The 25,726-nt window shown below is 35.8% G+C and overlaps 1 protein-coding gene across 1 annotated transcript; it reads left to right on the plus strand.

Annotated features, from left to right (window-relative positions):
* Positions 1-354: 354 nt before the first annotated feature.
* On the plus strand, positions 355-24,920 carry LOC106085765 (CCR4-NOT transcription complex subunit 9). The gene is made up of 6 exons (XM_013250171.2): positions 355-535; positions 826-1,043; positions 19,758-20,138; positions 20,216-20,410; positions 21,265-21,356; positions 24,706-24,920. The coding sequence occupies exons 2-6, from the start codon at positions 1,011-1,013 to the stop codon at positions 24,884-24,886; spliced, it is 882 nt and encodes a 293-aa protein (XP_013105625.1). The 5' UTR covers positions 355-535; positions 826-1,010; the 3' UTR covers positions 24,887-24,920.
* Positions 24,921-25,726: the final 806 nt, after the last annotated feature.

The following is a 25,726-nucleotide window of genomic DNA, read 5'->3' on the forward strand; positions in this document are numbered from 1 at the left end:
AAGTAATCATGAAAAGATTTCGATAAAAGCGAATTTAGTACCACCCTTAAGTGGTAACTCATTATAGATTTCGTTGAAAATAATTGTAAATTTGTATTAATTCCCCACGAACTTGGCTGCAAGCAACTCTGTTTCACCGATGTTGCCTTTTTTGTGTGTTGTCTGTCGGTTTTCACAATTGGTTTATGGATAGATTCGGTTGTGTTTTAGATCATACAGGGGACTGTTTCATCTTATCGAGTTGTGACGCGACGTATCTGGCGTTTTGTTGATGTATCAGGCGACAAATAGCGACGAAAAAGTACTCAGCTCAAGTATTTGGTATTTGTGTTGAAGACGCCATTATATTCATTATTTTATAGCTCTTGAAGAAATCGGTTCGGTCGTGACGTCGTATTAGTAAGCTCCTCTTGTTGTTGTTGTAAACGACGTTTGAACTAATTTTTGTGATTTAATTAAGAAAAAAGTGGAGATATACCAGTGAAAATTTGCAAATAAAGTGTATTAGTATTAACATCAAAAATACCAAACCAAAGTAGGTCTTGTGAAAGTTCGAAAATAAATTAATTTTGTTCAAGTGACGACGGCTGCGACGACGATTTTACGGGATATATTCGTCGTCGTCATTCACCAGAGTCAATTGTACTACGTGCATAAAATTAATACACACTTAATTTAAGCGAACGCAAGCACGAAGGAACAAAGAAAATAATTAACAAAACGATTTTTATATTGTTGTTGCCAAGTCGTGAAGGCTAAGAAAATAATTTTAAAGAAAAAATTTCTGTGCGAGATAATCTCAAAGTAAAATTAATGTTTTTATAGGTGAAACGGCCACACAGCACACACCATCAAAATACACACATACACCAGGAAAAAGGAAAGAAGATAAAGAGAAGAAATAAATAAAAAATAAATTAAAATCCAATTCCGTGAAGAAGAAGAAGGAAAAATAGCAAAAAATTGTGATAATTGTGTGTTTTTCTAAAGAGAAGGTGTGATTTTCTATAATGAGTATGACTCCACAAAGTGAGCAGGAAAAGGTAAGTGTATTTTTGTTCGTTTTACTTATAAAACCATCTCAAAACATTATTTGAACCATCGTTTTTTGGCAAGAAGTAGGGGAGTCTTTACAAGGAAAAAAGCAAAAGCAGGCAGTAATTTGCAGCTGCCACTTCAGGGCTTAATAGTTACACACAGCAAACACAAATGTACACACCTACACACATACATATATTTACATTTTTTGTAGGTATAAAACCGGTGTGTATGCGTGTGTTGATAATCTTTTGTCTGCTTTTGGTTCCGCATGTCGTTTGGCCTTATTTTTATAACGTCCGTCTTCTGTTTCTCCTTATTTTGTTTCATTAATATTTTATATTGTTGCCAGGTATAATGGATATGGGTTCACAACATAACGACCACTTGATATATGTATGAACATAGCTCCCCACCCTTCGAAATAATTATTTACCCCAAACGATTATAATTATAGGAATTCTATATATTACGTCTTATTCTCAGCATAGAAACATTGTAGTTTCACAAATTGTGTTTGATCTCAATTATAAACGTTGTTTTCGCCTTTTGCGATTCAATTTAGAAAACTATTTTCTTCTTTCATTTGACTTTGCATTCGTTTAGCCCCTGTATGTAGTTGTTTTTGTTATTGGTTGTTTTTTAATAGTCGACGATGGTGGTGTGTTTTGTTATTGCAAGTATCAACGACCCCATTGTGTAAAACCTTCACTCACGACTCACTGGGACGCGAGTGCAAACTTTATTTTTACTATTTTGTTTTTGCAAAATGCATGACGACACCATAACACAAACAACAACAACTGCTACTACTACATACACTATTCACAGTCTCACTCAGAAATAAGAGCGAATGTATGCATTTAAAAAATTAAAAAAAAACAAGCGCATCGCAACTATGAAACCACTACTACACCATCTCTTTCACCCCCGCCACGTTATATTTGCTTCTGACAAACCGCTCTACACGTCTACATAGCCGCTGTTTTCTAGTAAAAACAAAAACAATATAAACCAAAAAAGAATACGGTCATTCTATAGAAATAAATTCCACAAAGTATTAATGCTAATATGGCGTATTTTTCATGTTGTATCAAATTGTGAAAAGATGTTTTTGGAAAATTCGAACAATCCAAGGCGAGTCGTTCAGATACAGTTTTACTTGTGCAAAGAAACTTGTACAAGCAAATTGTGCGAATAAACTTGACGTGTGCACTCCGAATTAAAAATTTTTAATATATGATGGTTAACATGTTGTTGTTGTTGCAGTTGCAGCAATGTATTGTACACTAAGGCGGCAGCCCTTGCCGATGAAGGACTCCATCGGGTCAATCCGGTATTGAGGGTTCATACACATTTTATTAGACTATAATTAGGTGGCATTTATTGAAGAATTCAAAGTGCGGCAAAGGGGATAGAGCGAAAGCCAGAAAGAAAGGATTCAAGCGAGATTTTCATTCAGTCATTCAACTAAGCCCCTATCGTAGTTTCGTAGAATGGCGAGAAAGGCGATTGAATAGGACAGACGTCGCAACCAAGAAGTCTAGTGAAGTAAGTAAGTAAGAAGTCTAGATAAGCACTATGTACAACGGATAATCGTGAGACCCATGGCATTCATTCCCAATTATATTGGTGACCACCATAAATAAAGAAACAGCGTGTGACCTACATTGACCGCAGTTCGCTTATACATGATTGTCAATGCGGATTCAGGAAGGGTAGAGGAACATCCATGTTACTTTAAGGTCTTACCGCACAGATTTCCAATGCGTGGGAAATTCAAATATTTGTATTTTACTCTCCTTGAATCTAAAGAAGGCTTTCGATCAGGTGGATTACTTCGTCTTCATTAAAAATCTGTCTACAGTTAACGGTCGTAGTAAAAGCGCAATTTGTTCAGATAGGTGGTATAGCTTTATCTACACTGCTGGTTAAATATGGAGTTCCTCAGGGATCTGTACTTCGTCCCCTTCTATTTACTTTGTTTCTGAACGTCTTATTTGATTCTATAGAGCATTGGTGCACCCATATGCATATGCAGACGATGTTCAGATGGTGTTAACTGGTTACCGTCGCCTATTGAACGTTCTTCAATCGAAGATTGATTTTGCCTTGCCTTTCTTGGCTTCATGGATAGCTTCATATACACTGTCGGTTAAATATGGAGTTTCTCAGGGATCTGTACTTCGTCCCCTTCTATTTACTTTGTTTCTGAACGATTTATTTGAGTCCATAGAGCATTGGTGCACCCATATGCATATGCAGACGATGTCCAAATGGTGTTAACCTTTGAACGTTCTTCAATCGAAAATTGATTTTGCCTTGCCTTCCTTCGCTTCATGGATGTGTGTGAATGGGACAAAGACTAAGGCTCTTTTATTGTTGTTGTAGCCACATTTTCATGTGGAGGTGCCGATCCTCATCAAGCTCCTGTATGTGAGCAAGTTTGTTCCGGTCCAAAGGACCGATCGCCGTGGGAACAGGTTGGCCATTGGTTATTTAAAGGCGCCAATAACAAGCCTTGTCATATCGTACATCATAGTCACTCAATATTTGTGTAAAAGCCGGTGCCGCCCGTCCTTTCACTGAGACTGATTGTCCGTAACTGCCGTTTCAGCTACTCCGTATGTAGCATTCCACTATCCGAAGTGTCATCCTTTGTGCTGAAGACTCTTGAGAGGTTGATAGAAACATACCTTATGGCATAGATCCCCCCTTCATGACCTAGTCGGCTATATAGAGGGTTATCTCGCAGTCAATGAATATACAATGGCAACAAATCTTGGCATTGAAGGTGCTTTCAATAACGTTAAACCGACGTCAATCACGGAGGAGTTGGAGTTTCTAGTCATCAACTCTACCGCAAAAAAGTTTATTAATAACTTACTTACTATAAGATGCATTACGGCTGGCTTGTGATCTGTGGATATAAAAAGTTGGGTCAGCAGAGGAACACCTCAAGGAGGTGTACTGTCTTCTCTCCTCTTTGGAATCTAGTCATTATCAATATATTATTGTCTCTGGAAGAAAAAGACCTAAAAGTGGTCGCATATGCTGATGATGTGCCAATTGCGGTTGGGGAAAATTTTCCCAGCACTCTAAGAGACATACTTCAGGAAGTATATCTACGTGCAACAGCAAAGTGAGCTACCGAAAGTGGTCTAGATATAAATCCGTGCAAGACAGAAGTAGTTCTTTTCAGCAGGAGATGCAAGTTGCCTACAGTGGCACCTATCTCCTTGGGAAGAGAGAATTTTCCATTTATAGATATATATATATATATAGATATATTATATATAGATATATATATATATATAGATATATTATCTATAGATATATTATATATATAGATATATTATATATAGTCATTACCAATATATTATTGTCTATGGAAGAAAAATGAGGATGGCGTGGCAATTGCGGTGAGGAAGCTCTACGTGCAGCAGCATAGTGGACTACCGAAAGTGGTCTTGGTATAAATCCGTGCAAGGCAGAAGTAGTTATTTTCAGCAGGAGGAGAGGAGAGAGGAGAGGAGGAGAGAATGTTCCATTTAGAGAAAGTGCAAAATGACTGGGTGTTTTACTGGATAGGAAATCGAACTTCAAATCCAAGATTTTGGAAAGCGCAAGAAAGGCAACTCTTGCAAGAGAACCATTGGCAAAAGTTGGTGGATAAGACCGCGAGTCATGCATTGGGTATATACTGCAGTTGTCAGACCTTTTATGCTATGTAGTGTTGTGGTCTGGTGGACGTCGCTTTAAAAGTCCACCTACAGCTCAGTACTTAACCGGATCCAAAGGATGGCTTGTTTGTTCATCACAGTCTAACTGAGGACGACACCATCTGATGCACTGAATTTAATGCCTCTGGACATTGTGGCTACCCAAATTGCAGCGACCACTGCCGTGAGGTTAAGGGAGCTTTCTCATTGGTCATGTGGCGGCTACGAACATTGTGTTATCCTTGATACAATATCCGATGTTCCAGGCTGTGTGGATTACACCCTACCTGATCTGTTTTTTGATAAATAGTACTGTACCACTATACCTGATAGAAACGATTGGAACTACGATATCCCTGGTTCCAAACTAAACGACCAGGTGGGCTTTGGGGTGTACTCTTAAAGATCTAGAACTGGTCATATGGAAAGGTTACCCGACCACTGCAGTGTGTATCAAACGGAGATCCTTGCAATTAAGGAAGTGGTGGGATGGCTAAGATATAATGTCATTACGACGATTGGCATCTTCTCAGTCAGCCAGGCAGCCATTAAATCCCTGGAGAATGTATTTCTGAACACAAAACCCGACCTCGACTGTCGCAAATCTCTCAAAAAATGGCTGAACAGTTTAAAATTCACCTGTTCTGGGCGCCGGGGCAAAGAGATATCACAGGGAATTGTAATCCGGACGAGCTTGCGAAACCATGAACTACTCTACACATTCCAGAGATACTGGAATCTGTGGGTATGCCTCTAGCGAAGGAAAACCAATGATAGATGCTCACAAAGAGGGGGCTGTGAGCATTCCAAAACTATGTGGCCTAATCTAGACTTGAAGAGGTCTACCGCTTTGCTGTCATTGGCTAGAACAGACGCCTCAGTCATTGGGTCCGTCAGGTGCGTTTTCGAAGTATCAACAGAATAAATAGATAAGAATTCTCTATCTTATGATTGTGGGTATAAAAAAGTTTTTTTTTTATTTTATTCAAGTATACTTTGTTTTAAGACCAAATTAAGAATCACTGCATAGTATGGTCAAAACACTGTGGTCATAGCTGTTAAGACAATAGGTTATTTCTAAAAGTTCTTAAATCGCAAAACTTTCTATGGTTGGCTGGCTGACTTGAAAAAAGTAAACTCTAAACAAAATGTTTTTTATTACGTCTTATTTTTGACGCTGTGCACAATTTTTTAATTCTATTTTTGGCAAACCATAAGCTGGCTCAAAATTAGTAAATCTTTTTGTTTGTTGTTGACACTATTTTGGATATGATGTACATTAAGCGGTAATGATTCATTCCATTGTTGTTTTGTATATGTTTATACAAGTCAAGATAGATACATATGTAGGTATGTATTTATGTGTGTTTTGAAAAGATTTTAATTAAAAAAATCCTCTCAAAATATGAGATAATTTAAGTGTGTGTGTCTCAGAACAATAAAATTAGCAAACAAGTTTAGAGACTTAACAACAATAACGCAACATCGACAAATTAAATTACAAGTGCTTTAATAATAATTGTTATTTATCTTTAAAGTAGTTAGTTAATGTTTGTTTGTGGTATGTGAGTAGTGGGCAATGCTCGCTCGTTCGACCGACCTTGTTCAGTCATTTGAGTTTGTCTGGCATGGATCTAAATAACAACACCAACACACAAACACATATCATTACTATGTGAATAGGAGGAACAGATACACAGTCATACAAATAAATACACACTATCTTTCTTCATCTATAACTCTTGCGTCCTCTCCCTCAGGCTTTACTCGCAATATGTGTGTTTATCTTGTTTTGTTTTTCTGTGGAAAAGAACTGCACGGCAACAACAGCAACACTAGTCACATATTGTCATACAAAACAATAGCAAAATGAAAATAACACAACAGTAAGATGTATTAAGTCCAACAACTGTTCGTGTTCATACAGCTTGAAACACAAATAAACGAGAGCATTATTAAAAAAACAGCAACAACAATAATGTAACAATGGGATGGGGAAAAATGATGTCTTAAAGAAGCGAAAAATATAAAAAAAATTTTATGAGTATGTAATTAAAAAAGAAACAAATTTAAAGTAAGGGATTTCTATTGTCTACAAAACGAATAGTTTTTAATGCAAACGCCCACACAAAATGTACGGCCTAGTACTGTTTAAAAAATTTGATTTATTAAGGTCATCGTTTAAGAAAGAATACCCAGAAGCGAATCCTAAAAACTTCTGAAATAAACAAAGATTAAATTAAAGAAATTCGGAGGCCGGCACCGGCACCTGCTTAAATACTGAGTAGCTATGAAACTCGATATGACAAAGCAAGTTACTGTATCTTTGAGTAACCAATAGCCATAACGTTCCTGCGGCGATCGATCCTATGGACAGGAACGAGCTTCCTCAACTATGTAACCTGACAACGATTGTGGCTACAACAACATTCGAATAGCAATATCGACAGGCAAAACTACATACTGTCTACGCAATATCTTCTGGGCTGTTACCACCGCCCCGAAAAGCTTAAGATGGAGCTACATGATCTATAGCTTGTGGTTCAGCGCTACAAGGGAGAACCACCAGATCAAGCGACATATCAAGCGGGTCTAGGCAACTTTAATGCAAACACGGTAGAAGATGAGGTGAATAGCTATGGGGTGAATGGGCTCCGTGGAGAACGACCGTCTCCCACAGAAGAGGAAGCGCTCGATGAACTTTCTTAACAGAGCACGCATTTTGATAATAAAATTCAACAATTTGCAAGCGTTGTTCGTTTGTAAGACAATTCGTAGTTAAATTATAGACAAACTGAATATGTTTGACAATTAAAACAAACGAGAAGCTTGCATGAGCTGTTTAAACCAGTGTTGCCAAAAAGATAATAGCTAAAAAAGCACCCTTTATTATGTTTTTTATAGGTCTTGAGAAACACTTTCCAACAAATAAAATTTTGGAATACGGACCATAAATGAACATTCCGCATCGCAAGCAAACATTTGTAGATGATGGCCTAAACGGAGGGCCCGCCAATACGGCCCAGGCCTTCTAGGGCCCTGAAATTTTGCGTATCGTCTTACAAATACCTTTTCTCTAATCATTTAAAATTTCATAGATATATGGAGAACGACCACAACACCATATAGCATTATAGCTCTGACAATTGCAGTATATACCCAATGCACGCGGTCTAAATCCCCAATTTTTGCCAATGGCTCTCTTGCAGGTGTATATGGGAAGAGTTGCCTTTCTAGCCCTTTCCAAAATGTTGTATTTGAAGTTCAATTTCCTGTTCAGCAAAACACCGAGGTATTTCGCGCTTTCTGTAAATGGGACATTCTCTCCTCCCAAGGAGACAGGTTCCACTGCAGGCAACTTTTATCTCCTGGTGAAAAGAACTACTTCTGTCTTGCACGCATTTATACCCACACCACTTTCGGTAGCCCACTTTGCTGTTGGACGTAGAGCTTCCAGAAGTATATCTCTTAGAGTGCTGGGAAACTTTCCCCTAATCGCAATTGCCGCGTCATCAGCATACGCGACCACTTTTACGCCTTCGGTTCAGAATTAGATATTGCTCACAATTTTAACTTATAGGATAATTTTGCCTTTTCTTACTTGTTTTTTCATGTTCTATCAAGGATTCGAACCCACACCTTTAAGGGTCTTAAACGTACATGTTGACTATTGCGCCACTTTATCTTCACTCCTTGAACTTGCTACATTTATACCCCCTAGCGGGTTGCTTAAAAAAAAAAGATTTGATTTTCACGGTATTCTGTTCTTTTTTTATATGTATTGCTTTCGATTCGTTTTGGTTTGGTTCTGGGAAACTGCTAATCTCCACCCATTTAACAAATACCTTTAAATTTTCAGAAGTAGTCATCAATTTTTGTGTTTTCATCCCCTGTCTTTACAACATAACAAGTTGTATGCTACCACACTCGCAACGATTTACTGCGGCAAAAAGAAAGCTTAAAAGGAAGTGATCCTTTATGCTTGAGGTATTCTGGGGTATTTGTAATACGATCATTAAACATCTGCTTAGTACTTGGTACAACAAATAACATTTTGCAAAAACTATACAATGCTAACCATGCCTTACACTCACAGCATAGTGAGTGAGGTATGGAGGTAAGCGAACAATGGAAGAGATTGTACTCTCTTTTGTTTTATTGTACTAAACTTGGGGGAAATGGTACATATACTAATGTTACATGGTGTATGATAAATGTTGTAGAGTAAGGCCAAAGAGTTTTTTCGGCAACAGACGAAGATACTCTTAATTGACTATTTTTAATTACATTTCTTTGCCATACTGTAGAAAAATGTTCTGTCTATTCGAGCGATGATAAAAATCGTCTTCAATTTAATAAATAAGACTTATTCCCCATTAAAAGAAAAAAAATCTTGAGTAAGAATTTGCAGGAGAGTAAGAGCCATTTTACTTTCTTTAAAGTATTTACAAGCAAAAGTACGCGAACTACTTCCAGTGAAAATTTGCAGAAAAAACAGCTGACTTTTGTTTGGTTGGCTTTTTTATTTGCTTGCTTGGAAAATTTTTTTTTTAATTAAAAATCCTGGCGATACTTGTGAGGTGTTTTCCTTAGATAGTCGTCAATTTATTGACCCGAGGGTGAAAAGGCTAGAAGGTTAGCCATTCTTATATCCGTGATCTCCGTGCCGCTGGACAGCCATCATAAATTACCGTGCAAACGCATGGCAGCCGGTGGCTCTACCTACCGCATTGGCCCGATGGAGTTTTTCAGTGTAAAACACACTGCTACAACAACAACAACAACAACAACAACCGTGCACGCTGGTTCCAGACGGAATCTCTACACTGATGCTGAAGAATCTGGATCTGCCTGGATTCGATTATCTTACAACTGTCCTCAGCCTATCTAAACACTATTTTGGTACCCGATGTTTGGAAGATGGGCAGTCTGATCCCGCTACTGTAACCTGAAAAGGACCCTAGCAAGGGGGAGTCGTAAAGACCGATCTCCCATCTCTCATCAGTAGCCAAGACGGATTACTCCACCCGCTCCTCTCGTTGGCCAATTTCCATTCGCCGAGCAGCAGCACGCATTTCGAAGGCTGTATAGGACGAAAACTGCTTTACATGCCATCACCGTATACAAAAGTACACTTGTTGTTCTGACAAAGATACCTTGGACTAACCATCTAATGCTTTTGGATATTGTGGATAGATAAATTGCAACGACTGTTGATGTGAGGCTAAGGGAGCTTCCTATTTGGTCATCTGACGGCTACGGACACTTTGTTATCATTGAAGATATCTGTATCCGTTCACAATTAGCAGACAAATTTGCACTGTGCGTCACTTGATTAACTGCCCAGCTAGACCCACTCAATTCCATGGCAGCATCTTCCGTCCTTAAGAAATTCAAAGGAACGGTGTTGGTTTCATCGTAGCTCTTCGATGAGGACGATTCCATCAAAACATTTAAGAAACCGACATTTGCTCTTTTCTTGGTGTCTGGAAGGATACAATGTTTTAATTTTTCAAGATTTTCCAAATATTTCCGCAAATTTTGCACTTACCTTCTAATGTAGAACAACCGACTTAAGGTAAAATTACAACTTTATTTGTCGAGTTTTCTGTAACTGTATATAAAAATGAAACAAATTTAATAATTACTAATAAACAATATTTATATTTTTTACTTACCTCTGCCTTTTTGATCCATTTTGGCGTTAGCTTTGTATTTTTATATAAGGGCTGCTTTTCATAAAACAGTTGACGTTTTTAAAACATGAGCTGAGCGAGCTGAATCTTGAAATAAATAGGGTAGTCAACGAACATAAGCAGAATTCGTGGCTGGAACACTTGGAGCAATGTAACTTAGGCACCGGTTTAGGCAAACTGAGGTCTACTGTTAAGTCACTCTCGAACTCCGGTAGACCGAATGACAGGACCTCAGTTACTTCTGGCAAAATAACCGTGACTGATCCAAAGAGATGCGCCAGGTTGTTCAACCGTCAATTTATTGTGCATTCCGAGAGTGACAGGGTCATTCGCCGTATTCGTGGTCTCCGAGCCGATGAAAAGCCATCACAATTTACCGTGGTCGAAGTTACGAATGTCATTCGTGGCGCCAAATTATCTAAGGAGTTGGGCCCCGACGGAATCTCTACATTGATGTTGAAGAATCTGGATTCACCTGGAGTGGAGTACCTTACTACTGTCCTCAACCTGTCTTTGAACACTCTTATAGTTCCCGATATCTGGAAGATGGGCAGAGTGATCCCACTACTGAAGCCTGGAAAGGACCCGAGTTTTGGGCGAGTCGTACAGTCCGATCTCCCTGGCGAAAACGCTTGAGACATTTCTCCTCCCGAGCCTCGTAGGAGAATTTCCATTCGCCGAGCATCAACATGGATTTCGAAGACTGCATAGCACACCAACAGCTTTACATGCCATCACCACACATTAGCCGTGGCTTCAATCAGCCCAGGCCATGTGATAGGACGGTCCTCGTGGCACTGGACCTATCGAAACAAAAAAAAAGTCCCAGTAGAAATTTGCAGGTTCTCTATTTTCTAACTGTCAAAATTTGCTCTCTCTCGCGCTCTCCTCTGCGGACAAATAAAGTACGCGAACGACTTTCAGTAAAAATTTGTGCCAATTTGCACACATTTTTGAGTTCCCGAACACAGCTATTATGTGTTATTTAGTTCTATGATGTAATCATGCAGTAATGCGTATTGTATATGTGAAAAAAAAAAAAATAAAGTAGTAAACAACAGCATTTAACAAAATAAACGCTAATTCGAAAAATCAATATATATTCCTTGTTTTTTACTTTTTATTTCCCTTTAAAATTTTTTTTGTTTATACCCTTAATGCTTGACATAATGGCTATACCGGGTTTTAATTTTGTGTGGTTAGTCTTTCATGCGAAAAAATACAGATTAATGCAAATGTGGTAAAAAAAAATCTTTGCACGTATAAATAAAACGCATGTTTATTTTTGTTTGCCCAATCCATCTGAGTACCTTGTTTTTGTCAATTCGTAAGCCTTTTTATTTTTGGTGGAAACATTCGTATGCAACTCATTTTGCATTAATTTGAATCTTTTGAATTTCAATGACATTTTACCCCAACAATGCAAAATTGTGCCCACTACAAATGTTTACACATTTTTAGACATCATACGAATATTTTTTTGATCAGGCAAAAACTTTGAACAATTTATTCTATACAAAAATCAATTGTATTCTTTGTTCATTTGGGCATTACTAAGCATGACATTTGGAAGCCATGGAAAGTTCAAGTAATATAGATCGCGCTTAGGCTGAGAGAGCACGGCATGTTGAAGGAGGATGGTCACAGTTCGATTCTGGGTGTTATGAATACGGAGGGTAGACTGAGGAGGATCTCCGACTACCTGGCACCAGTGCCGACTGGAGTGAGGGCATTCGCGATTCCTTTTCTTGAGAGGGACGAATGGAGGACGGATGGTGTACTTGAGGAGGATGAGACCTCGATCAACACAGATGGCTCCAAGATGGAGTCAGGGACCGGATTGGGGGTCTACTCTGATGCACTCAATATCAGTATGTCTCTGAGTCTGCCGGACGAGTGTTCGGTCTTTCAGGCACAAGTCTGTGCCATTGCAGTAGCCGCAAGAGAAATTCTGGCAAGGTGCCTACTGCCCTCGAAACTCAGAATTTATGTGGACAGTATGGCCGCGCTAAGGGACTTGGGGTTGAAATGCGTGGCGTACTGTTTTGAATCCCTGGATATGCTCCGGGCCCACGATGTGACGCTGACATGGGTTCCCGGGCATGAGGGGATTCCAGGGAATGAGAGGGCGGACGAGTGCGCCAGGAGGTGTTCGTCAGCGCCGGACGGACCAGTCATCAGTCTTGCCTACGTGCCATTTGTCGAGCTACTGTACACAGTAGAGGGGATGGCCAGGGACACGGTGGATGGTTGCCGGACTGCGATGGCGCTATGGCCGGTCATCGACCGGGAAATTGCTGGCGTTCGATAAGAGGTCGATGAGTACTTTTACTGGGGTCATAACCGGACACTGTGCCATAGGCCGAATGGGGATACCGCACAATGACTTCTGGTAGGAGTTGCCTCGATGAAGATGAGGAGGAGACTATTGAGCACTTGATTTGTGTCTGACCGAGTCTGCAGAGACGTAGGCTTTCCTTTCTGGGGAGCAGTTTCTTCTGGGATCTGGGTGAACTTGCGAACGTACCTCTGGTATCTCTCCTGAGATTTATTGAGGGAACAGGATTGTTGTTGCTCAGTAGCGAAGGGCGATTCTTCACCTCCCGCTCAGGTTTTCTCCACTTTTCCTGTCTTTTGTTTTTTTCTTTTTTTCGTGTTGACCTCTGGTACAAGGTCTCACATTTTTGGTGGGTGACCCATTCAACCTAACCTTACCTTCATAAAGTATTTAATTTACTTTGCCTATTATCCACTATTACTATTGGTCATATATTTTTGTAATGTATCTCCAATCGTGAATTAAAAACATATATATATATTTTCCATTTAGATTCAGATCCTGGTTTCCATACACATATGTTTGAGGATTATAGACTTGGTCTAAATTCGATCTGTTTCATTTATAGTAATGTCAAATGTTATCCCTTCCATACTCTAAGACTAACAAACTACTTATCATCAGCAAGAGTTCTCGCGGTACTCGTACAGGAGAGGTAATTATTAAAGTATACTCTACCTGGAAGAGGATGTCTGGATTGGTAGAAGCATAGGCCCTCCACCTTAATAACAAACAATTAGTCCTAGAAATTCTCGCAGAGAAATTTTCCGTCTAATTATCTTGCCATGTGCCCTTTTTTCATCTTATACAACATTTTATCTTATGACTCTCCACCTTGGAGAACAGCGCTGATTGTCGCATTTAATGTTTTATAGATAAATTTTATTCTCGCATGAAAATAAGCGTCAATAAGCTCGGCTCGGTTCGGCATCAGCGAGTGGATTCACTTTGTGGAGGGCTACTAATATTCAACCTTAACTGAACTTTTGTTTTTCCAAATGTCTACGTCAACAATCATGTAATCGTCAGTTACAGTAACTCATTTCTTCGTTTTCATTTTTCGACGAGTATATCATTTGTATTTTAATTTTTATTGCCTTAGATTTAATTTCTTTTAATTTCCGACAACAATTGTTTGCAATTAATGAACATGTTGCAGTGTTGCCACATCTCCCTCAGCTTTCCTATAGAGTTTCCACTCTGGCAACAAAAGAATTAACGGTATATTTATCATTGTGATAAACAGTGATGTCAACAAAATACCAGCCAAAAGCGCAAAAACTTTGACTTTTGGAAATCAACCATTTGGATAGCTTTTGGAAAAACCAAAAACCCAAGGAAATCGCAACCAGTGTACGACGAGTCGAGACAAAATATTGAGGCGTCACCAAGGTTCCGCTTCGAGCGCTCTGCTGTAGATTTGTTGCTTTCGGCTCGAACATCAAAATGATTTTTAGCGCTAGTAGCAATGCAAATTTTCCCAAGAACAATCCGTTTAAAAATAAGGCAAACTTTCTACATATCAATCACTGCAGTCCAATTCAAGGTTAAGCTCAATGATAAAGAACTTCCTTTATATAGCCGAGTCCGAACAGCGTGCTTCAGGAAGATAACGCTTTGATGAATATCCCATGGCAGCCGGTTGTACGTATCGGATTAACATGATGCGTACTACAACAAGAACAACGCTTTGAGAAAAAGTTTAATATAGCATTATACCTCACAAATGTCGCCAGCATTTGGGGGGAAAACCCCACCGTTGACTATTATTCTGATGTCACCAGGTTTCAAACCCAGGCTTTCAGCCTCATAAGTGACCTCTGCGACAAAAATTGTCATTGAACTAAAACTTTAATCCGACTTTACTCATTGAAAAGAAAGAAGTATTATCCCTTCTTTGATGGTAAGTTTATGGAAATATAATTGAAATGAATGTTTAATGAAAAAGACAAAAAAAGGTAGCCCTGGCAAAAAAACACGAGCAAAATTAAATTTTTGTCTAAAATCAGCACCACTTATAAACATCATTTATCCTCCTAATGTATTTATTAATTTAATTAATAAAAAACAAACAAAAATGTTTTAAAAAATATCCATCTTCATACATACATAGCCATATGATGATAGGTAAACACGTTCATTTGGAATATTTGGATATTCATATCTATCTATCTATCTGTTTGCGTTTCTATTTTATCGTAGAATTTTTAATTATTAACAACACGCTAATTGTATTATTACTGTCTATTTATGGCTCCGATGGTGCTGTTAAAACGGCTTTGATTTGCCTTCATGCAAGATTTTCAAGTTTTTGTGAAATCACAAATTTGCAAAATTTAGGCAATAGATAGGCAATTTACGGTGGAAATTTCTTTTAAATTTTTTAAGAGCATATTAAATAGACTATGTTTTCTATCAGTATCAGAAAAGCGCACTTTGACAAGAAATTGAGGTAAGCTAGCACTACCATATTATATTGACAACATAAGGCAGATATAACTTCGCGCACTACTGACGAGTATATTATGTTAGAAAAAGGCCTTCTATACACGAGAGTCAATTTTTTGACTAAGGTTTCTAATATTTCTTTGAACACTCCAAATTACCCCAATGTTTGGGAAAGAAAGACAAAGTAATTTCTTTGAAAGAATCGAGAGAGAATCAATTAAAGTGGGTATTGCATTGAACGGAGATAAGACAAAATAGGTTGTATCAACTTTCACAACTTCAGAAAATGGAGAAAGTTGGAAACCACAACTTTGAGATAGTCAGCAACTTTATCTACCTCGGCACCGCCGTAATTGAAACGAATGACGAATGAAATAAAGCGGAAAACAGATGACACTTTGGACTAAGCTATGGGTTTAGAAACAAGGCCACCTCTTCACAGACTCTGATACTACCCGTGTTGTTAGATGGTTCTGCGGCATGGGTACTTGTGAAAGCAGACGAGACAGTGCTTTGAGTGTTTGAGAGAAGAATTCTTCGCACGATATATGGACCAGTTTGAATTGATGGAGAGGATTGGCTTCGTATGAACCACAAACTGTATGAGCTGTATGGCGATGTTAGCATAGTTTAACGTATCAAAATACAAAGGTTGCGTTGGCAAGATCATGTTGTCAGAATGAATGAAGAAGCTCCAGCGAAGAAGTCTTTTGATGACGATCGCTGTGCAAGCCGGGACGTCGATAGATGAAGTTGAGTATTCTGTTCAGCTTTCTAGGTGGAATGCTGTCAAACTCCATATAAAAAAAAAACGTCGGCGAAATGTTGGCTAAAAATAGGCGGAAAAGTAGTATTCTGCTTATAGCGAGGAAAATGGCAAAAAAAGTGGCAACACTTAAAACTATTGCCGGCATCAGTTTTTTTTGTTTTATTGGTTTCAGTGGGTCGTTTTTATTTATTTATGTCAAGAACAATTATATAAAATAGAGAAAACAATAAGTGCAGATAAAAAAACGTGTTTTGTTATGGAAGAAAAAAAAATGGATTGCTGTCAAATTATTTTACTTTACCTTTGCAACTGTGGACACTTTTTTTTTGCTCTAGAGCATAACCTGGACTATCGCGGGATACTATGCTAGATACCCTCAATACGAACTATATGGGTCCACTGTGTGATATAGCTCCTACATACGAAGCTCTTCAACGACTTTATTAAAATTTTTAGTGATAAGCTTTTGAAGATTAACTGTCTTATGCTAAACTGTGCCAGATTGAACCAAATTTGTATATTAAACGGCTGATGAGTGTGTTGGGTTTTGCTCCCAACTATTTACACAAAATATTTTATTCAATAGATCTACTGTTTATTATATATGTCTTTCCCGGTTTGACTTCGTTGAATTTCTATCTATGTTGCCAAAAATATACATAGTTGAGTAGTGTTGCCAACAATTTATGATTTTTTGGTGTTTTTTTTTTATCGAATGATGTTAAAAAGCCTGACTACTGTAATTTTTTCTCTTTCGAATAATAGCTGCTTTTTCATATCGCTATTATTTATAAGGATGTACTGTTTAATATATATGTATCTCCCGGTTTGACTTCGTTAAATTTCTATCTATGTTTGCCAAAATACACATAGTTGAGTAGTGTTGCCAACAATCTAAAATTTTTTTGGCGTTTTTTAAATCGAGTGATGTTAAAAGGCCTTACTACTGTGATTTTTTTTCTTTCGAATAATAGCTGCTTTTTAATATCGCCATTATTTATAAGGGTTAATTATTATTTATTTTTTTTTATAATTTTTCCCATTAGCACTTTCAGTGCTTTGCTCAAGGAATTGTTTTTTCTTGTTTATCACGTTTTTGTTTTGTTAATTTTGGGCAAAACATTTTGCCACTGATTAACGGATGACACATTAATGTTTATCTCTAAATTTTGGAACATCATTGTTTTTGCACTTGGAAAATATATATGTATACTGGGGAATTTGGAATCGTAGATAATGAGGGTATTTATGGATTTTATTGTTTTGCAAAATTCTTATGAATATAATGTATGATACATGGAATATACATACATCCTTCAGCCATAAGGGAGAAAGAAATTCATTCTTCTCGAAAGAGCCTTTTTTCTACAAACTTTTTGGAAAAGCTTTATTATAATACACTAAAACACTCTTTGAATTAGTTAGCTGAGAGATCTATAACAAACCTATTAATTTTCATTACAAGTCTCACGGACTCCTTACACTCATTTTCTTTATGACCTATATATATTATGAACTGACGACATTTCACATGACATCGAAATCATACATGTTTGCCGCATGGGTGACACATTTAATGTTTTATCTCAGAAATTATTTTGCTTATATTGTTGATTATTAAATTCGCATGATTTTTTTTTTCTTGAAGGCAAATGTATAACTTGTTTCCATATTGTTGTTGTTGTTCTTTTATTGTTATTTATTATTATCGAATCAAACAATTCGCATATTGCGCACTTCAATTAAAAAATGAAACATATGTACATGTATTTTGTTTGTACATACATATGTATACTTGTAAGCATGGTTGTATAAACATGCATTATAGCCTATTGCATACCTATTTTGAGATTCCTTTCAATATGTACATATTATGGTGGTGGTCTCCATAGGCTTATCGTTGTTGTTATTCTCCATTTATTTATCAGCTTCAATGGGACTAAAATGTGGTCTGTTTATTTCTTTCGTTTTCCATTTCTTTAAGAAATGTTTATCAGCACTTGTTTAATTATAAAAAAAATATTAAATGTAAACATATTATATTTGTGGTTTTAACACTGCACGTGTGTGAAACATTATTGTTAAGATTAGAAATTGCGATTGAAGTAATGCGTTTTAAAAAAAACCGTGTTTCTAATTTTCAACTTGAAAATGAGAAAATAAAATAGCTAATCTTGCTCAGAAAACTATTTTATTTTTCTGATTGCAAGCTACTAATTGTTCTAGTGATCTTTTCGGCACATGCAATTGAATTTCTTTAAAGAATGTCAATTTAGCAACAACATAAAAAATAACCGCAGCGCCGTCTATACGTTGCATTAAGCCTAGTAACATTTTATCGAAAGCAGGGATGGCAATGCCATTATGCTACGTTACGATATAGTAAAATTATCAGATGGTTATGCCTGTCTTTTTTATAACATTTAGAAAATAATGTGTCTGTTGTTTTAGCTACATCGCTTAAACCCCTTTAAAGCCCGTTTACACTGTTCATTAAATCCGGATTAAGGGCTCTTGTCAGCTGATTTTATAAAAGGAAAAAAATATGATCAAGCCCTTAAATCCGGATTTAAAGAGCAGTGTAAACTGGGTTTTAAACATATTCAATAATTCTAGTGAGTTCTGTCAAAAAAAAATTTGTTCCAAAATAATTTGCTCAAATTTTTAGTTTAATGGCTCGTTATCCAGTGTAGTAGCTTTTGTCACTTTGCCTAACCACAACAGCTAAAGGGCTGAATTCAATATTTTCCTTCTTTTCAAAGTTTTCAAAATTTCTCATACCTTCAATGAAAATGCAAAATAAAGGGTGACTTTTTAAGAGCTATAGGAAAGTTTTTTTTTTAAAGAACACATAAAATTCCGAAAAATGCATGAAATCTTCATTTGAATCCATAGGACGGTGGATATAATTTAACGTTTGAAGATTATTTCAAGCAATTGTTGATCGTGACTGCACCTCAAATGGTCCACCCGCTGAGACCAATTTTGGCAAACTCTTTCCAATATTTCGGCCGTTATCTCAATGCTTCAATTGAAGCCGGTTTGCCTGTATAGACATGAGCTTTAACATAGTCCCACAAAAGATAGTCTAAAGGCGTTAAATCGCAAGATCTAGGCGGCCGATTGACCAGTCCCGAACGTGAAATAAAATATTCACCGAACTAGCCTATCAATATGTGGCATATGGCACCGTCTTGTTGAAACCGTATGTCATGCAAGTCAAGCTCTTGCGTTTTGGGGGAAAAAAGTTGGATTTCATCTCACGATAGCGCTCAGTATTCACAATTAAGTCACGATTCGCATCATCTTTGAAGAAGTTCGGTCCAATGATGCCACCAGCCCATAAACCGCACCAAACTGTGACTTTTTCTGGATGCCATGGTAGCTAGCTCTTGCAATGCTTCTGGCTGAGGTTCACTCCAAAATCGAGAATTCTGCTTAGAGCGCGCGGTGAACTTTCTTAACAGAGCACCCATTTTGTTAATAAAATTTAATAATTTGCATGTGTTGTTCGTTTGTAAGACGATTCATGGTTAATTTATAGACCAAACTGAAGATGTTTGACAGTGAAACACAAAACGCGAAACGTGCTTGAGCTGTTTAAACCAGTGTTGCCAAAAACGAAAATAGCTTAAAAATCACCTTTTATTTCTCCTCTGCCAATGTCAAACGAATATCCATACAACCTTTTATTGTTATTAAATTGTTAATTTATTTTGATTTTTATCTCTCTTTTCTCTTTGTAGGTATTCCAATGGATAAACGAATTGGCGCATCCAGAAACGCGTGAAGCTGCTCTGCTGGAATTGAGCAAAAAACGCGAAACAGTCACAGATCTAGCGCCGATGCTATGGCATAGTTTCGGTACAATAGCTGCCCTCCTCCAAGAAATTATCAATATATATCCTTCGATTAATCCTGCCACATTAACTGCTCACCAATCGAATCGTGTTTGTAATGCTTTGGCCCTGCTACAATGTGTTGCATCACATCCCGATACCCGCTCGGTATTCCTGGAAGCACAAATTCCCCTGTTCCTATATCCGTTTTTGCAGACCACCTCAAAGACGCGGCCATTCGAATATTTACGTTTAACGAGTTTAGGTGTCATTGGTGCGCTAGTTAAGGTAAATTGTTTGCTAGACTAGAATAGACTTTTTTACAAAATAGTGTTTTTTTAATTGTTTTTTTTTCTATTTTGCAGACTGATGAACAAGAAGTGATAACTTTCCTTTTAACTTCGGAAATCATTCCCTTATGCCTTCGCATTATGGAATTTGGCTCAGAACTAAGTAAAACTGTTGCCACATTTATTCTACAAAAAATTCTGCTCGATGAAAGTGGTCTGTCGTATGTCTGTCAGACATATGAACGATTTTCACATGTGGCGATTATTTTGGTAAGTCAAGTTGTTGTAGTTTTCTTTAGAAAATAGGTAAAAACGGCAGTGTTGCCTTTATTAGCGATTGTTCGCAGAATGTTGCCATTGTTTCCATTCTTTCCTCCAAAAAATCGTCCGAGTATGGACCATTTCTGACTAGCTCATCGTTAAACTTAGACGCATCCGCATCACGGGGGCTCGAGAATAAGCCCTGACTGATGGTCGTCCCAATGAGCATGTTCCTTACATTTTCTAACAAGCATTGACTTTACATAACCTGGAACTCAGAGCCTTCTGAAACGAATGATTGTTGTTATGGTTGTTGTGGTTGTAGCCGCATTTTCATGTGGAGGTGCCGATCCTCGTCAAACTCTTATAGGTGAGCAAACTCGTTCCGGTCTATACGACCGATCGCCGCGGGAATGCCATCATCATATGGTAATTAAAAAACGACACTATCTCGCCTAGTCGTATCGAGCATCATAGGCACTTAGTACTTAAGCCAGGGCCGGTGTCGTTTGTCCTTTCACTGAGACTCTCCACTCGATACCACTGATTGTCCTACTCCGTATGGAGCATACCACTATCCGCAATCTGTGGACGCGTCCGGTAGCTTCCAGCCTTTGTGAAGTTCATAGTTTTCCGTGCCGAGACCACAAACTGTAATACGCTTAAGGTGTTTGTCAGAAATACAAGATTTTCTAGAAGCTCAAACAGATTTTTCTTTTTCAAGGTTACTTTTTAGGTGTATGTGCATAGTGGCATGAGTCAGATTAATATCCGCACCCTCTTTTCAACTTACCTAGCCTCACCTCATTTTTATTGATTTTTTGTAATAATTTGTATTTTTGACTTTTTTTAATATTTTCTAGGGTAAAATGGTGATACAATTAGCGAAGGAGCCTTCTGCACGTCTGCTTAAACATGTTGTACGTTGTTATTTAAGGTTATCAGACAATCCAAGGTATGGTATAACATTATCATATAAAGTTTGTATTTTTTTAATATTTTTTTAAAAATTTGTTTTTATTTTTTTTTTTTAATTTTAAATTTGTAATTATTTTTCTATTATTTTTTTATTATTTTTTAAAATATCTTTTAATACCTTTTATTATTTTTTATGATTATTTTATTTTGTAATGTTTTCTGAATTTATTTTGTTTTATTATTTTTTTTTATAATTTTTTTATATTTTATTTTTTTTTATTCTTTTTATTAGTTAGTTTTTATTAACATTTCTTTACTAATTTAATAATTTTAAATACATTTTTAAATCATTATTATCATATAAAGTTTGTGTGTTTTTAAATAATTATTTTTATTTTTTTTAATTTTAATTATGTTTATTTTTATTAATTTTCTGTAACGCTTTTTCATTATTTTTTGTAATATTTTTTTAATTACTTTTCTATTATTTCTTTATTATTTTTTAAAATATCTTTCAATATTTTTTATAATTTTTTGTTTATAATTTTTTATTTAAAAAATAATTTTATTATTTTTTTATAATTTTTTATTTAAAAAAAATCTTTTTTTTATAATTTTTGAATTTTTTTTTTATTATTTTTATTTGTTATTAACATTTTTTTACAAATATAATTATTTCGAATACATTTCTACTACTTCTTTATTACATTTTCATTTTCTTTTTACTCTTTTATTATTTTTTTATAATAATTTATATAATTAATTTTAATAGTTTTTATTTATTTTTTTATTTTTATTTATTTTTTTATTTTTATTTATTTTTTTATTTTTATTTATTTATTTACTTGTTTTATTTTTATTTATTTTTTTTTAATTTTTATTTATTTTTATTTATTTTTTTTTTAATTTTTCTGTTTTAAATATTATAATTGCCTTTTAATTCCTTTTTCAATTTCTAATTATTTTTTCATCTAATTTCTTTTTATATTTTTATTTTTTTTTAACCTTATTTTTTTAATTTTTAATAATCTTAAATAAATTTGTTACTACTTCTTTATTATATTTTCATTTTCTTAATACTCTTTTTTTTTACTTATTTTTATAATTTTTTTAATTATTTTTACTTATTTATTTTTTACATATATTTTTATTACTTTTTTTTAATTTTTCTCCTTTATTCATTATTAATTTTTAATTTCTTACCACTCTTTTTCAATTTCTTATTACTTTTTTATTTTTTATATTTATAGTTTTAATCTTTAATTATTTTCTTATATAAAGGGTGATTTTTTGAGGTTAGGATTTTCATGCATTAGTATTTGACAGATCACGTGGGATTTCAGACATGGTGTCAAAGAGAAAGATGCTCAGTATGCTTTGACATTTCATCATGAATAGACTTACTAACGAGCAACGCTTGCAAATCATTGAATTTTATTACCAAAATCAGTGTTCGGTTCGAAATGTGTTCATTCACCGTAACGTTGCGTCCAACAGCATCTTTGAAAAAATACGGTCCAATGATTCCACCAGGGTACAAACCACACCAAACAGTGCATTTTTCGGGATGCATGGGCAGTTCTTGAACGGCTTCTGGTTGCTCTTCACTCCAAATGCGGCAATTTAGCTTATTTACGTAGCCATTCAACCAGAAATGAGCCTCATCGCTGAACAAAATTTGTCAAAATTTGAACACATTTCGAACCGAACACTGATTTTGGTAATAAAATTCAATGATTTGCAAGCGTTGCTCGTTAGTAAGTCTATTCATGATGAAATGTCAAAGCATACTGAGCATCTTTCTCTTTGACACCATGTCTGAAATCCCACGTGATCTGTCAAATACTAATGCATGAAAATCCTAACCTCAAAAAAATCACCCTTTATTTTTAATAATTTTTATTTTAAATTTTTTTTGTTTTAACTTCTTATAACATTTTATTATTTTTAATACTTATTACTTTTTATTTGTTATACCCACCACCGAAGGATGGGGGTATATTCATTTTGTCATTCCGTTTGCAACAAATCGAAATATTAATTTTCGACCTAAAAAAAAATCTAAGACGATCTAGCCATGTCCGTCCGTCTGTCTGAAACTTTGCACAGATTCTTTTTTTGTCCATAAGCAGGTTAAGTTCGAAGATGGGCTATATCGGACTATATCTTGATATAGCCCCCCATATAGACCGATCCGCCGATTAAGGGGCCCATAAAGCCACATTTATTACCCGATTTTGCTAAAATTTGGGACAGTGAGTTGTGTTAGGCCCTTCGACATCCTTCTTCAAAAATGCGCAGATCGGTTCAGATTTGGATATAGCTGCCATATAGACCGATCTGCCGATTTAAGGTCTTAGGCCCATAAAAGCCACATTTATTATCCGATTTTGCTGAAATTTGGGACAGTGAGTTGTGATAGGCCCTTCGATATCTTTCTTCAATTTCGTCCAGATCAGTCCTGATTTGGATATACAATAGCTGACATATAGACCGATCTCTCGATTTAAGGTTTTGGGTCCATGAAAGTCGCATTTATTACCCGATTTTGCTGAAATTTGGGACAGTGAGTTGTGTTAGGCCCTTCGACATACTTCAATTTGGCTCATGTCGATCCAGATTTGGATGTAGCTGCCATATAGGCCGATCTCTCGAAATAAGGTTTTGGGACCATAAAAGGCGTATTTATTGTCAGATGTCACCGAAATTTGGGACAGTGAGTTGTTTTAGGCCCTTAAACATTCTTCTTCAATTTTGTTCAGATCGGTCCAGATTTGGATATTCCTGCCATATAGACCGATCTCTCGATTTAAGGATTTGGGTCCATAAAAGGCGCATTTATTGTCCGATTTCACCGAAATTTGGGCCAGTGAGTTGTGTTAGGCCCTTCGACAGCTCTCCTCAATTTGGCCCAGATCGGTTCAGATTTGAATATAGCTGCCATATAGACCGATGTCTCTATTTAAAGTCTTGGGCCCATAAAAGGTACATTTAATAATCCGATTTCGCTGAAATTTGACACAGCGACTTATGTTAGGCTTTTCGATATCCATGTCGTATATGGTTTAGTTCGGTCTATATTTGGATATGGCTACCAAAAAGACTAATATTTTGTTCCACAAAATTGCACAACGACTTGTACTTATCAGATCACTCAATATCCCTGTTAAATGTGGTCCAAATCGGACCATATTTCCATAAAGCTGCTATGGGGGCATAAATTATGCATTCTTCACCGGATTATGACAAAAGGTGGTTAACATATATACCCGAGGTGGTGGGTATCCAAAGTTCGGCCCGGCCGAACTTAACGCCTTTTAATTGTTTTTTATTTATTTTTATATATATTTTAGATTTTTTTTAATATGTTTTATTATATTTTTCAGAGCACGAGAGGCTTTAAGACAATGTCTTCCAGATCAATTACGTGATGCAACTTTCTCCGTTTGTTTGCAAGATGACAAATCAACCAAACATTGGTTGCAATCGTTAATCAAAAATCTGGAATTGGGTGCTGTGCCACCAACAGATCCACGTCAAATTGGCATGTCACCATTGACCTCATAAATTTAAGGTAAACCAAAAAACAAAAAAATAAAAATAAACAAGAAAACAATAAACAAAAAAAAAAAAGAAAAATCCAAAAGAAACCCCCCAGAAACAACAAAACACAGAACAGACTTTTCTTAGATACAAAAATATGTTACGATGAATGATGAAAGCAGCTTTTTTCTAAAAAGGAAAACAATTACTAAAAAAACACAACAACAAGAAAACCAAAACAGTCCAATGGCTTAAAGTCTGTCTGTTTTTTTTATAGAATATATTTTCGTTATTAAACAATTATTAATAATAATACAAAAATAACTGAAGATATTTTTTACTTAAAACAAACTGAAGAGAAAGAAACAAACAAAAATATTTAAAAAAAAATAAGCAAAAATTTCGTATAAGAAAAAACTATTACTTAAATGAAACAAAAAAACACAAACAAAAAGAAAATCATATTTATAAACCAAACTAATTAATATACCTAAATATTATTACTATAAATAATAATATTAATAAATATAATGTAAAGTAAAAAAAGTAAACGTGATAAATGTGAATATTATAAAATTTAAACAACATCAACAAAAAAGAAACTCTCTGAAAAATTATGGGAAAATAAAAACAATAAATGTGTAAACTATGTATATGCATAAATAAGTTTAAAAACAAACAAATTATCTATAAATAAATTACATTTAAAAAAAATAACCAGAGGAGACTGTGACAACAAGTATGTTTAAACAAAATGCTAAACAATTCTATATATATATATATAAACTACAGAAATTTTTCGAAAATAAAAACAAAACAAAACAAAATGATTAAGCAATGGTACCTTAAACATTTATTAGTGAA

This window comes from Stomoxys calcitrans, chromosome 4 (assembly GCF_963082655.1).
Source record: "Stomoxys calcitrans chromosome 4, idStoCalc2.1, whole genome shotgun sequence".
Taxonomy (NCBI): domain Eukaryota; kingdom Metazoa; phylum Arthropoda; class Insecta; order Diptera; family Muscidae; genus Stomoxys; species Stomoxys calcitrans.